Below are 15,652 nucleotides of genomic sequence, written 5' to 3' on the forward strand. Positions count from 1 at the left end.
GTGTACTGCATGCACATGGTGCACTAACAAAGATCCAGGCAAACCTTATTCATAGAATTAAAACAAACAACAAAAATACGTTTAAAAAATATGATATTTACCAAAAACACAAATGACAACTTATGCAGGAGAGGATGTGGAGCCAGAGAACACTCCTTCATGGCTGGCAGAAAATGCAAACTTATATAGCCACTTTGAAAATGAATATGGCCGTTTCTTAGAAAATTGGGAATCAATCTAACTCAAGACCAGCTATATTACTCTTGGGCATATACCCAAAGGATGGTCAATCATACCACAAGGACACTTCCTCAACTATGTTCATAGTGACTTTATTTGTAATAGCAAGAAACTGGAAATGACCTAGATGTCCCTCAACTGAAGAATGCCTAAAAAATATGGTACATTTACACAGTGGAGCATGACTCAGCCGTTAAAAACAATGACATTTTGATATTTGAAGGCAAATGGATAGAACTAGAAAAAATCATCCTGAGTGAGATAACCTTGACCTAGAAAGAGGAATACGGTATGTACTCACTTATAAGCAGATATTAGCTGTAAAGGATAACTACGCTATTACCCACAGACCTAAAGAGTTTAGGTTAACAAGGAGGGTTCAAGTGGATGCCTGGATCTTCCTGGGATGGGGAAACAGAAAAGATATTGTGGGTAAACTTGGGGTGGGTAGGGATGGGAACATGAGAGATTAGGTTGGGTGGACGGACTGGATGGGGAGAGTCTGAGGGAGATGACTGGAGAAGGGTCTGGTAGAGGTATGGTAGAAATCTGGTGCAAGGAAAACTCTCAGGGATCTACAAGGATGAAACCAGCATAGACTCCCAGCAATTGTGGATAGGTAGCCTGAACTGGCCATCTCTTGTGACTAGATTGATGCAAACCCCCATTGTCATCAGAGGGGTTTATTCAGTAACTGATGAACCGATGCAAAAACCCACAGCCAAACATAAGGTCGAGCTCAAGTAACACTGCTGAAGAGAGGAAGGATGGATTTTAGGAGTAAGAGGGGTCAAAGTCATCACAAGAAAACCCCCAGCTTTAATACATGGGGAGGTGCTTAGCCTTACTACAACTTGATGTGCCATGTTTTGTTGATATCAATGGGAAGCCTTTCCCTTTATGAATAGAAACAGAAGAGGAGTGGATTGGGGGTGGGAATAGAGTGGGGAGGGAGAGACTGGGAGAGGAGGGAATGGGATGAGAGGAGGGAAGGGAAACTGTGGCCAGAATGTAAAATAATACATAAATTTAATTAATAAAAATAGGATATTCACATAATGAGAAGTTTAGTGAACTTAAGTAAATGGAAAGTTTTAAATTTTATATAAAAATGTTAGTATAAAACTTTCATTTCCCTCTCCTGTTGAATTACAAGAATCTTCTCAAATTTGATTACATAAAACTATACCTGTGTCTTCTCAACTTTTGGGTTTTTTTTACATTTAAGAAAATAATTTTTTCAAGATGAAATAGTTTTATAAATGAATAAATGGTAGTTAGCATTAAAATGTCAATGCTTTGATGCTACTAAACTTGGTCTTGAAAGATTTAAAAAATAAAAGGACAACACCAGGCAAGGAAGAGGAAGATCAATCAGGGAAGACTTGGGGTACTGGGCTAAATGTGATCAAAACATGCTGTATCAAACTCTCAAAGAGTGAATTTTAAAACATTTTGAAAAAGAAAAATGATTATGATAATAAATTTTGTCATATAAGAAGAAAAATCCTGTAGGGTTAAGATGGCTCAGCATGTAAAGAAAGGTACTTGCTATCAAGCCTGATGACCTAAGTTTAATCCCCAGTACCAATATGATGGAAGGAGAGTACCGATTCCCACAAGCTGTCTTCTGACTTCCATAGGCATGGCATGGCATGTACATGTGTTCACACTAAATAAATGTAATTTTAAAAACATTTCCTTAAACCTATAAGAGATTCCTAACTAAAGTAAAACTTAGTAGACCTGGAACTTATTTTAGCGAACAATGATATGTTTATATGCACTTTACATTTGATTTTTTCAAAGTAGTTACCCAATTTGGTTAGCATGAATTCCCCACCTTTCCCTATCAATTGTTAGTATTTATATGTACGTGGATCTATTTCTGTTTCTCAAGTTATACAGTACTCACCTCAGGAGTGTTGAAGATGGCCACCTGCCTTCATTTCATCTCATCTGATCTAGAAGGAAGGCATCAGCACCATCTCAGGCATATGCTTCAGGCCCTGTCCCCAATGCTATGGTACAGGTGCACAGCAGGAACTGCTGAGCTTTTGGTGACATCTAGTGGACTATTCTTATAGGGTAACCTTGTTTGGTGTCAGAAAGCACACTTAACTACTCAGCTTTTTCAAACTGAAAATCTAGCCCTTAGTGCACACGACAGTTCTCTACCTCCAATCTTCCTCTGGTCCATAGTTCAGGTGCCAACGATAAGACAGTCAAGTGCAAAATGAGATTGCCACACCCCCCTTCTGCCACAGAGTGCTGAGGATACAGGTATGTGCTACCGTGCCTGCTTCCATTCCCTTTTTCTCATTGGCATTCCTCATTTCTGCTTTTCTGGTAATCAACCTCAAGGTATGTCCTTAATTAATTCCCTTTAACTTCATCTCTAAGTAAAATTACTCTTATTCAGAGCTCAAGAAAAGCAGTAAGAAAATTTCCTATGTCCTACATTTAAAATTTACTCTCATAGCAACCTGGCACTCATCTTTAGATCTTATTTTGGTTATTACTTCTTTAAGGTTGCATTTTCTGGTGTCCTGTGACAATCTCTTACTGCTATTACTTCATAGTTAACTGTAGCATAATTAAATTTGCATGCTTTTGTATAATTTAATCAGCCTATCATCCTGTTTGAATCTAAGGATTAAGTTATGGCTGGGTATGTTAACTCAGTGGTAGCGTGCACAAAGTCCTGTCTTCAGTCTCCAGCACTGTGGGTGGTGGCATATGCCCATAATCCCACCACTTGGAAGGAAGAATCAAGAAGCTCCAGAGCTCAAGATCATTCTCAGATACAATGCAGAGTTTGGGGCCTGCCTGGACTACATGAAACCATAGGTCAGAAGCTCAACTGATATTTTGTTTAAAACTGCCTGGCTAAGGATTACTTTCTCCAGAATGACTACCTGGCAGATTGGTCTCCTAGAAGACACCTAATTTTTGTAAAGTTTAGTAGGAAAATTGTTAGGCCTGCTTTTTAAGACAATTCACAACTCATTCTACTGCTTTAACCAGTTGCTCACAGCTACACTAGTGTGGTCCCAATATTGAAAGCTGATGTAGGGGAAACTCCAGACTGAGGATGGCACCTGTGAGCAAATGTTTTCTCCCGGGCAAAGGGGGAAGCTGTACTGCTATTCCCCTGCACCATCCTCAAACATCCCAACAGGTCTCCTCAGCTCATGGGGTCATTGCTGCAGTGCAGCTCCTCTAAAGTTAAGTTTTGTGCTCGATAATGACGTTCCACATTATCTATACATATTTATTGCTGGGTCTTTTAAGGCCAGCCTGGTCTACAAAGTGAGCACCTGGACAGCCTGGGTGTTACACAGAGAAACCCTGTCTCAGAAAAAAAATATTCTTAGAAGGGCTATCCTGGGACAGAAATTGTCTTTAGAATCAGTAGCACTACATATGCATCAGGCAGATTCTAAAAACTTTTCTTTTTTCCTCCACAGGGAATGTATGTATGCAATACAGGCTGACTCTGCTTGATGACTGCTACATCTGCCCCAAGGAGGAAAAGACTGAGAGCAGAGTCATTGTCCCTGGAAAGGAATATATTAAGAAAATAACAATCACATTGCTTTTAAATAGAAGCTAAAAGGAAGGTGGGTTTGGGAGCCATATAAAGAAATGTTACAAGGGCCCCAGTGTTACAAATGTCTTCAACATTAAGATTACTATTCAGGATGTGATGTTTACTGCAGAAGTTTTTCATTGCTTCCAGAACAAGTCTGGGACTAGACTGGGGCGTCAGCCTACAGTCTAAGCACCTAGGAGGTAGTGACAACTAGACAGGGACAAAGAATTCAAGGTCTTGCTAGAGTCTGAGACTGCTGAAGAATGTAGGATACCATCTCAAACGATAAAACTAAGCCCTGGAGGGGGAAACCTGCAACTTCCTAAGATTTGGAATTCAGATATGGAAATTAGAGCTGAGATTATCATAAACTAGGGGTAAGTCAGTTCGGAAAGTTTCTAGCCACTTAGTCAGGTGCATCACCTTTAACGTGAGTACAGAGGCCCATTGCTGTAAAAATGACATTTTATTGTTTGGTTACACACCATGTATTGTGCAAACCTCTAATTTTCATATTAAAATTTTTTACTGTGAAACTGTGTTAAATACAAACCATTGAAATAATTTAGTTTTTTTCTTGGCTTTTAGAGGCAAAGTTTCTCTGTATAGCCCTGTCCTGTCCTGCAACTCACTCTGTAGACCAGGCTGGCCTCAAACTCACTGAAAGCTGCCTCCCTCGGCTCTGCCTCCCAAGTGCTAGGATTAAAGGCATGCACCACCATTGCCCAGGTTTTTCCTTTTATATTGGAAAAATATAGTCTCTCATACACTATATTCTGATAATGATCCCCAACCCGCAACTTCTTCCATAGTCTCTCCAGCTCCTCATATAATTTAATTCTTAAAAATTTAGTTTTGAGACAAGGTCTCACATATAGAACTAGGGTGTACTCAACTCATAATCCTCTGCCTTCATCTCAAGGGATATCATGCCCAGTAAAATCTATCATTCAGAAAAAAAAAGCACAGAGCATAAGATACACCTAAAACTTACTCCTCTTCCCATCTCCTCCTCCTCATACTAAATATCACTGTTATCACTCCTATAATGCTTTTTGATTTTGTATATTTATATAATTTATATTTATACAATTTCCCCCTTCTACTACATACTTTATACTTACCCACGTTGATCACTGAATCTGGTCAATTCACCTTAGCTTCTGGATGAACCTTCATCCTCTGAGTGAACTGTTCCTGATAAGCTGTTTACACCCTTTAAACACAGAGGGCTCTAAAAGGCCAGTTTTGTGCACAACTCTTTGTGTACTTGTGCATTTTCTAGGGTCTTTTCTTGACATTTCTGGATGAAGGACACACCTTTCAGCTTTACCAGGCACTGTCAATTTACTTCCAAAGAATCTGCATCAACTTCTACACCTACCAGGAAAAGCATGAATCCTTCTGCTCATTTATTTCTTGTCATTTTTTAGAAAGTGACTTGCAAAGTATTCTTTTGAAAGTTACTTCAACATGCTTCCAATTTATTTGATATTTCACTGTTAATAGAACCTTTTATCACAAAATATCTTAATAGTGTGGAAATTGTATCAACATTTTCCTTGTAGGTTTGTACTTTTGTCTTTAAACAGAATTCTCTACCCACCTATGGTGAATGCATTTAATTTTCTTTCAGTTTTCTTCTTCAGAACTGTTTCCAAACCATCTAGAACATATTTCTGTGTATGGTGTGAGTTAAAGAATCTGACTTTATCATTTGCAAATCAACAGTCATTTTTAAAATGTCCATCCTTTCACCACTGACTTTTAAAGCTACTTCTATCATATAACAATGCTTGTATCTGTAAGTGGAACTGTTTCTAGGTTCCTGGTTTTGGTCTACTGGTCTATTCTTGTCTGTTGTTAATATACAGTTTAGATTGTTAGAGCTTTGTAATAAATCTTGATATCTCCTAATACTTTTCCTTAATACTGTTTTTGCTCTTCTTGCCCTTTATTCCGTCATGTAAATTTTAAAATTAGTTATAACATCCATTATCTTAGAGGTCCTTCATAATTTGTTGATGAAATAAACCTACTGTTTTATTTTGGGTTTAGCTTGCCAATTATTAATATTGCATCACAACTTATCAGCAATCAATGGTGTTATTAAGGAGGAGAGGGGAGCTATGAGAAAAATGTGTTGTGACTTCAGTTGAAGTTGCATTGTTTTTTCAAGTTAATTTGGCAAGATTGAGAAGCTATGGTTATGTCTTCTCAATCATGAGCAAACAAATTTCCATTTGTTTAGTTCTTCTTCTGTTAATAAATAACTTTTCCCCATAAAAATCTCAGGTAGTTTTGCTAGAATAATTCCTGCATTTAAAAATTCTATTTGCTGTATTTCATCTTCTGGGCCATTATATGGCATATTCTTTAATTCATCTACTACATTGTCAAAAAACAAACAAACATTCTCTAGGGTTGTGTGTGTTGCACTCAGAACTCTATTTTTTGTTGCAGTTGCTCATGTGTCCATCTGTTTCCTCGAGCAATTACACTGAAAATAAGTTCTATACCTTTTTTTCTCACTCAAGCAGGGGAATTCCACGAGATATTTCTTGACCTAAGTTTAGGGTGAAAAGGAGACTTCTGTCTCTCCTGAAGTATCTTGAAAGAAGCCTCTCTGGTCTCTCTCCGCCCAACCCCTCCTTTTCTGTGGGGAACACTCACCAAACCCTTTTCAGACAGTTGATCCTGTCCCTTCAAAGCATTTGAGATTCTCAGATGTTGAAATGCAATCTTTCAGGGATTCTCTGACCTCTGTTCCTGAGAAGCTTCACCCCAGGGAAAGAAGCCCAAGTTTCTCCACCTGAACCAGTACCTCAGAGTTAGGAATGGAAATCATTTCGATTCCCAAATCCACCATTGGCACACTTCTCTCTTAATAATGTGTAATTAATGGTAAAAATAAACACTATCAATTGATAATTTTGGGCTGTTTTGTTTTTCAGCTTTGAGGTTGGTTTGCCAAATTTTAAATTTAGTATTCCATCGCTGTTCCAGTCGTGTGTAAATGCTATTTTGGGGAGTGAGGTGACAGGAGACTCTGCAGATCCCCAAAGAAAAGGCAAAAACAGTCAAAAAAAATTAAAGGTCAGCATCCATTTGCTTTAAACTCATTGAGCATTGAGCAGATGGCACTTTCTTTACCGAGAGTCTAGACCAGTGGGTTTGGCTGCCGTTTGGTTTGCTTTTAGTGTTGGGAACAGAGATGGGGTTTGAAAGACACTTTAAAATCCAGTAGCAACACCACTTTCCCCCCAACTCTTTCTCCCCAAACCCCAGTTTGGTCTGAAGGGGCAGTATGATCCTTTTTCCACTTTAGGTGGGCAAGATTTCTGTGAAAACACCTTAGAACCACTTGCCTCCTTTATCGGGCAAATTTGGAAGAAAGAAGCCTTTATGAGAACTACTTTGAACGACAAGGAAGACTACTACTCAGGTTCAAGTCAGACTTTTAACATGAGCTTGTTGAAACGTTTAACAATTCCAAAATGAAATTAAACGAGTTTTAACTTTTTTTTTTTTGCGCCTCTTAAAAGCATAAAAATGCAGAGGTAGTTAACAACGGGGGAAAAATCTTAAAACGGTAAAAATAAGGAAAGCAATTCTTCTTAGTCCTAGTCCTTGTGTGAGTTACCAAGAAACTGATTCTTCTTTTCTTGACTTGGACGTGAGTCCTGAGTCCGAGTCCAGTGGGCTCAGTACCTGCTCCGACCTCCACCTCGCTCCAGGCGGCTTCCCACTCGGCCTCCGCCCCTGGGGGGCGCCCGGCGGCCCGAGCGGCTGTAGGAGTCGCGCGGGGTCGGGCAGCTTCGTTCCACAGACGGCGGCAGCCCACGCTCCGGCCTGCCCACGCGCTCGCGGCCACTCGAGTAGCGCTCGCTGCGGTAGCTGTCGCGGCCGCCATAGCCGTCGGGCGAGCAGCCGCGGTACTCTTCGTAGCGGCCTCCGCTGTAAGATGGCGGCGGACCTCGGGCAGGGCCGGCGCCGCGCAGGTCCCCGTAGCCGTCGAAGGGGTCTCGATAGGAGCCTCCGCTGGGGTGCTCGGCATAGTCGCGCTCGCGGCCCCCGTAGCCGTCGCGCTCGCAGTAGCCCCTGGAAGGGCATTCGTCGCGCGCGCTCGAGTGGCCATAGTCGCGGTAGCTGTAGTCGCGCGGCGAGGGCGCGAAGTCGCGCGGGTCGCGGGCGCTCGGGTAGTCGCGGCTCGAGTAGCTCTCTCGGGGCGAGTAGCCGTCGTCGCGCGGGCCCAGGTACGGGTCGCGGCGCGGCGGTGGCAGCTCCCGGCGCGGGGGGCCCCCGTAGCCGTCTCGGCCCCGCGAGCCCGGGGCCCGGCCGCGGACACCCGCGCCGCTGCGCGCCGGGCCCGACGGCGCGGCTCTCTTGGGCGGGGGCCCGGCTCGGCGCGGCGGCGGCCCGCGTTTCAGCGGCATCGGGGCTCGCGCGGGGCGCAGGTCGAAATCCCCCGCGTAGCCGCCTTCATCGGCCGACCCGCCCCGGGACGGAGGGCGCCGCGGGCCGCCGCCACCGCGGCTACCGCGCAGGCCCCTCGGGCGGCCGCGGCTGCGTGGGGGCGGGGGCCCGCGCCGGCCGCTCTCGAACACCGGCTTGGTGGCCTGGGCCACCTTGATGGCCTTACCATCCAGGGACTTGCCGTTCATGTCGCGGGCGGCGGCCTTGGCGTCCGCGGGGTTCTCGAAGGTGACGAACGCGAAGCCTCTGGACTTGGAGGTTTCCCGGTCCTTCATCAGGAGTACCTCGATGATGCGGCCGTACTTGCCGAAGGCCGCCTCGAGGGCTTTCTCGTCGGTTTCCAGGTTGAGCCCTCCGATGAAGAGCTTTCCCGGACGGTCGGCTTCGACCATGTCGGCGGTGGCGAGGCTGTGGAGACGCAGGGCGGGACGCGGGAGACGCGGCGAGGCACGGGCTCGGCTTGCCTGCTGGTCGACGCAGCCTCCTACCGGTCGGGTGGCGCAGTGCGCAGGCGGGAGGGCGGAGGGTGGGCCGGGCGGACCCTCAGCCAGGGCGCTCCTGGCTGTGATTGGTCGGCCGCTCTGCTCCTCAAGCGGCTGTCGCGGGGATGCGGAATCCGGGTTCGGAGCCACTCAGTGGCCCTGGCTTCGTGGAGGGGGTTCCCTCCCTGAAGCGCGGCGGAACGAGAAGCCGTTAGGGGAGGGAAATGAAGTTCCATTGATCTTAATGAGAAGAATTCGAAGGCATTCCAAGCCTAGTGACCAAAATGATTTTCAAAAACAAGCAAACAACAACAACAACAAAAACCCTGGAAGATGAAATTAGTAGTCGTTTAGAAAATTTAGAACGAAATTTGTATAAAAAGTTTAGTAATAAGATGAGAGGGCTCGCTTCATTTTTTTTTTCTCGTTATTTTTGCTTTTGCCGGGAGGGGAAGGAAGTGAAGTGCCAGAGAGAGGGAGTCATGGTTTGGATTTACTCCTTATTTTTTGCACATTCTGTTGGGCTTTTTTGTTGGTTTGTTCACCTTAGTCTGTTTGGTCTCATGTATACAGTAGAGTGGTTTTCACATTTCTTCTTGCCAGTTGCAATGTGCTTTGTAATAATCATGATTATCTTGTCTTTTTTCCTCCATTTTTCTTACTTTTCTTATGGAATGATTTCTCTTTATTTTTCCTCAGCAGCGGAAAAAGTTATGCTTTCTATTTTTATTCTTCTATTTTCTCTTAACCTTGTCTAAGTTTATAAATTTGCTTACCAAGTATTACATTTATTGCTTAATCTTTCATGTGTGTATTTATGTAAGGATGATCCATACATCAAGATGCCTAACATTTCTCTCACTGAAACTCGCACCTGGTGCCTTCCTTCCTCACAACTGTAGTCACTATTTTTTCATCTACCGCCAATGAGTTTTGCCCATAACTGGTGGTTTGAATAAGAATGGCCCTATAGAATATCATATGCTTACTCACCAGGAAGTATTTGAGAATGGTTAAAAGGTGTGGCATTGTTTGGACTAGTCCTGTCACTGGGCATAGGCTTTTAAGTTTCAAAAGGCCATGCCATGCCCAGTCTCCCTTTCGCTGTCTGCAGCCTGAGGATCACAATGTAACTGTCACCTCTCCAGCACCATACCTGCTGCCTGCTGCCTGCCACCACACTTCTCACTCCAATGATAATGGACTAACCCTTGGACACTGTAAGCAAGCACCCAGTTAAATGCTCTGTCTATACCATCTGCCTTGGATGGTATCTCTTCACAACAGTGCAAGGGTAACTAAGAGAGCTGGGTTTATGCTAACCATGTAAATGCTGATGGGGACCCGGATGGGTTCAGTGTGGAAACTGACCACTTAGCCAACCCAGCAATAAGAACATGAGAACTTTTGTGCTCCTGAGGAGTAGGAAGCGATCAGATTGAGTTACTTCTAGACTTTACTCATGCCAAGGAAAGAGGAGAGCCCTGTGTGCCTGGAACTTTTGCTCTCTTTCGTTCTAAGGCTCCTCTTAGATTAGTTTTGATGTCTCAGTAGCCTGAAAGGGGTCAATGCAATTCAGTAGTCTTTACTAGAAGTTTAGTGAAAAAGAAAGCAAACTGATTCTTTTAGGGCCAAAGTGGCCACAGTTATAGCCTAGAAGATTGTGAAAGAAAGAGGTAGCTCTCCTTCCCTAATGGCATGTTACAATATACTTTCCTAATGGCATAGGGCAGATTTATTCCTACCTCAAGAGTGTACTCAAAATTTAAAAATCAAAACCTGTTCGCTCTGCTTCAAGAACATTGGTTCAGGAGTTGAACTCAGAGGCCAAACAGCCTAGAGACAGAAGACATGCTGAACAGATTTGAGTGCTAGCACTATTGGAGTTTCAAGAATCGTCAAGGTCTTATGCTTGTTAGGGAAGCACAGATTTAAGTTTAAACTACATAAATTGAGCTCACTTCCACAGAAGACAGAAGTGGTAAGTTTTTAAAAGTAGAACAGAATTGGTAGGAACACTAGTGAAAATCATTTTTGTGTGGTTTAGAATAATGCAATGCTGTAAGACTGGTGCTTACAGCCAAGCAGCTCAGATAGACTTGGAGATAAGCACCCTGCCCCAAGCCCTGTCCCAGGCAAGCTCTGTAGTGTTAATGGATCTGCCACCAAGCAACTCAGATACTATCTAAATCCCAAAACAAGTCTTGATATGCTAATGAACTAATCCCTAGGTGGTGTTGATTTGTTAGTACAGCCACAGCCAATTGAAATAACAGAAAAACCGGAACTTTTAAACTGGTCCCTTGTCGGTTTAAAACATGACCAAATTGCCATATTTCCCAAATGTGGTTTCCCAATCTTCTGTACTGATACACACTGGCAAGGAGGCTTTAAGACTGGCCTCTGTGTGACCCTGCCTTTGGTGACCCTTGCACTTCTAGCGTCATTGCTGAGCTCACACGTGCTGGCTTGTCAGCATTAGCCATTGACTGACATTCTCAGTGACCTCCTTGACATCTGCTAGCACCATCCTCCCAGCCAGCCACAGTTGAAAGACTTCACAGTGGACATGGGTTGAGCCTGCCAAGCTTCTGAAGCATCCTCACCTGAGAAGATCTCTGCAGTAGTGTTTTCTGCCCAACTAACTGTTCCCTGCTTGGTGAGATGTCTGTTTAACTATTATCCATTTTACTAGCATGGTATTATAAGGAGTGATTGTGTGAATAAACCAAGCATATTCAAAAGACAAATCTCGTGTGGGCATTTTAACTGCTGAGCACCGTGTGTGTGTGTAGGTTTGCACAAGCAGGCAGTTAACCATAGATATAGATATAGATATGGTGTTGGCAAATTATATATATATATATATATGTATACATATATATAATATCCATCTTTACTGAGTTGCAGTGGGAATATGGAACTGAAGGAAAACATACTTACTTACTTAGTAGACTTATCAAGAAGTCTTAAGAAGAAGACTTATCTAAGTTCCCTTAGAACTGATTTTGGAATAGTATAAAATAATGATAGATTGTATTGTATGAACAGTGCTTTGTACACAGAACTCAATTGACCAGTAAAGAGTTGTATAGTTATATTTTTGGAGTTCTAAGACTATTGGACAGCATCTTTTTGGAGAGACATCACTGTGTTTAAAGAAAGGTGCTCTGTGGTTTGAATGAAAATGCCCCCCATGGGTTTATTGGGAGGTGTGGCCTTGTTGGAGCAAGTGTGTTTCTGGGGGTGGGCTTTGAGGTTTCAAAGCTCAAGTCAGACCCAGTGGCTCACACTCTCTTCCTCCTTTCTGCTGATCCAGATGTAGAACTCTCAGTTGCCTCTCCAGCACCATGTCTGCTGGCATGCCACCATGCTTTGCTTCAGTGCTGACAATGGACTAAACTTCTGAACTGCAAACGACCCCAGTTAAATGCTTTCCTTTATAAGAGTTGCTGTGGTGTCTTATCACAGCGATAAAACCCTAAGACAGGGTGTCTAAATAAAATGCTGTTTTCCTAGCAGTCATGAAGAATTTAAACAATGGTACAAGCTTTTATGCATGGGTTTTTACTGTTTCCATGGTGCTAGTAAGTAGCCTGACTATATGGTTAAGTAGAGGAACAATAGATACCTGGCTTTAAGGGGATACCTTAAAGGGAAACATCATCATGGGAATGTTGAAGGTACATTAAAATATAATATGTTGATGTCCATAAGAGGAACTTAACATGGGAACTAGGTAAAGTGGTACAGACCTGTAGTCTCCATTTGGAAGGTGGAGGCTGGAGAATTGTTTGAGCCTGGGAATCTGAAACCAGCCTGGGCAACCTTACCTCAAAGGGGGAAGAAAAGTCAAAACTACATGTAGCTTCAAAAGGTGGGTAGAATTTACCAGTGAATAATAACTATACACTTGTTTGAAGTGACATTCTGATTTGTGAACTGACCCAAATGAGTGGGGGATTATGTCACAGGGAACCTACTAGAGAGGACCACACAAACATAGTTTATAGCCGAGTGAAAGTCTTTGTTCCAATTGATTGGAACTGCACTCAGGTATTTAGGACCAAAGTGTAGTCCCAAGCATTTAGAGCAAGGGGTCTTTAAAGGCAAAAACCACATCCTGGTGTCTCATTCTGCTGCTGCCACCCGGAGAGGTTTTCTACAAGCAAGTAGTTTAACAGGTACAAACATAAGCCATTAGCAGGAGAAGGAGGTTTGCACAAGCAGGCAGTTTAACAGAAGCTGAGGTAAGTTAGCTGGGGCACCTGAACTAGGGTCCTAGAATAGAGGTGGGTAATTTTCCATGGGAGTCTCTATCAAGGAGATCAAATACTACTTAAATCTGAAATGGGTTCATCAAGAATATAAGATGGTAGGAACCCTGCACTACATTGCCCTGTCATAATTACAATAAATGCAGAAATTGGAGAAAGTTAGATCTCTTCATCTTGTATTGCTGAGGTAGAAATCACTGTTAAAGACTCTTTGGCCAGTAGAGGAGACAGAGTTTGTCCATATGCCCCATTCCTTGCGAGGAGTTAAAGAACATAACCGGTAGGTAGGATTGATTTGGGCCAGAAGTGGAATTTTTTCTTTGTTGTTGTTTTTTGTTTGGTTGGTTGCTTTTTGAAACAGAGTTTCTCTGTGTAACAGTCTTAGCTATCCTGGAACTAGTTCTTGTAGACCAGGCTGGCCTCGAACTCACAGAGATCTGCCTGTCTCTACCTCCCAAGTGCTGGGATTAAAGACTTGTGCCACCACCCCCTGGCTTGGAATTTTTTCTTTCTTCTTATTTTTATTTATTTTCCTTGTGTTTGAGATTCAATCCAGAGCGTCACACATGATCAGCAAGACCTCTGCCATTGAACTATGTTCTTGACTCCCACCATGTTCTCTTGATAGAAAGATATACAAATGCTGAGAGTGCTATGAAAAACAGAAACGTAGGACATTAAAGTAATGGTGAGCTTCAAACTAGGGGCATGCTTACATCACATAATGCCAGCAATGAACAGAGAGATGCTCTTTTAGGAGTACAAGTTTGATAGAGATTAGAGACAGGTGCTTCAGACATTGTGTAAAGCAGAAGAACATGAAGAGCTGACTCACCCATATGCTCATATCCTCCCTACACAGGGAGGCCGATGGAGAAGCCACACAGAGATCCCTGTTTTATGGGTGGGTGTTTTGGAGAAGAGTGGGAACACATACTGTGCTATTCGCCCACCCCATCACTTCAATTTTGTTTTCACTATCTGATGCTCACAGGGATGCAAAGTCAGGTTTTGGAGGATGGATGATTACTATACAAGTCATTTTAAATGTTTTTTTAAAATTTTATGTCAGAATTCCTGATGACCCAGTGAGGCAGGTTGTACTGTTATGCCCAAGTGATCCCCAAATGAATTCATGGAGCCTGGTTTCCGATGCAAATTACGTAAGGGTATTTAATATCCAAACTCAAGTTTGGACCATCTCTTTCCAACACTCCAGTGCGATAGGTGAGGAAAGTGTAGTGCTGAGCCCAGGGAGGGGAGAGCTTTTAAAGGGGAAACACCATAATCAGGGGAATTCTTGTCCTGTAGTCTTGGGTTGGGTAAGAAGGAGGGACGTAGGGTAAGTTTCTGAAACCATCAGTTAGTTTTTGGGTGTGAGACATTTAACAAAGAGGCATAAATTACTGACAAGTTATTTTAAAGGACAGGAGACTTCCTAGGAACAGCTGGACCTCGTTAAATTTTATGGCCCTGCTCCCCAGCTCCTTAATTGACTATCACAGCACATTTCTGGAGCTGAGATCTCAGTTTCAGATGAAGCCCTTCTTTAAAATGGAGTTTGAAAGTCAGTTCCTCACAGTACCTTCATGCTACTTGATAAAACTGGGACAAAGAACAAAACAGCTGTATTTTTAAAAGAATTAAAAAAAACTAAATATTCATCACCTACAAACATACATGTCTTTGTGTATGTGTCTGTATGTTATATATATGTGAGTTCAGCATCCGTACAGACCAGAGGAGTTGGATGCCCCTGGAGCTGGAGATACAGGTGGTTGTGAGCCACCTGATATGGGTGATGAAAATTGAACATGGAGCAGTATGGTCTCTTAACCACTGAGCCAACTCCCCAGCCCACAGCTGTGTTTCCTGTGGGTAGAAATGACCTACTGTTGCTTGCTGTGTGTAACCCTACTCTCTAGGAATGGATTGAAGCCAAGTGTTTGCTAGTCTAATATTTTTCTCTGAAATCTAGTCTTGCATGGTGGTTTGGACTTCAGGTAACTACTACTTAAAGGGGGAGATTTTATGTGTGAATAGAAGAATGAATAGTAAATGAGGAAAGGAAACGAACAAATAGGCTATTATGTTTTGGATGGGGGGCTCAAGAGAACACTGAGATGAATAGCTGGGCAATAAGACCTTGTGCTGGGTGCTCTGATGGAGAGTTCAGACCCAGTGCCAGAGAAGGACACCATTACTGGGTCTCTGAAGAGAATCAGGCCCTTATAGAAGAGGAAGGAGCCTCTAAGCCTCTTATTGATAACTTTTTAAGGATGGTGCGAGGTTTCAACAGGAGTTTGCAGCCACGTTCTCTGATTTCTATGAGGGACTAGTGTGACGTGATAACTTAGCATTAATACCATTTGATGTTAACTCTCTTTCCAGGGGAGCAGTCTTGTCTGCAGTGCACCCGTGGGGTGCCTGTCCATTTCTGTTAGATGGGGAGAGCTGCTCTAAAGTAGAGACTAGATTCTATCATTACTTATAGGCTCTAGGATGGAGAAAACCTGGAGTATCCTAACAGCCTGAGAGGTTTGGAGCAAGAGATGATACTATCGTTATTTAAGTGTACCAGA

General features: G+C 43.1%; 1 protein-coding gene across 1 annotated transcript; it reads right to left on the reverse strand.

Moving 5' to 3' along the window:
- Positions 1-7,276: 7,276 nt before the first annotated feature.
- On the reverse strand, positions 7,277-8,766 carry Rbmxl2 (RBMX like 2). Its single transcript, XM_085692591.2, has one exon. The coding sequence runs from the start codon at positions 8,701-8,703 to the stop codon at positions 7,540-7,542; it is 1,164 nt and encodes a 387-aa protein (XP_085548717.2). The 5' UTR covers positions 8,704-8,766; the 3' UTR covers positions 7,277-7,539.
- Positions 8,767-15,652: the final 6,886 nt, after the last annotated feature.

Source organism: Myodes glareolus, chromosome 7 (assembly GCF_982192425.1).
Source record: "Myodes glareolus chromosome 7, mMyoGla1.1, whole genome shotgun sequence".
In the NCBI taxonomy this organism is placed as follows: Eukaryota; Metazoa; Chordata; class Mammalia; order Rodentia; family Cricetidae; genus Myodes; species Myodes glareolus.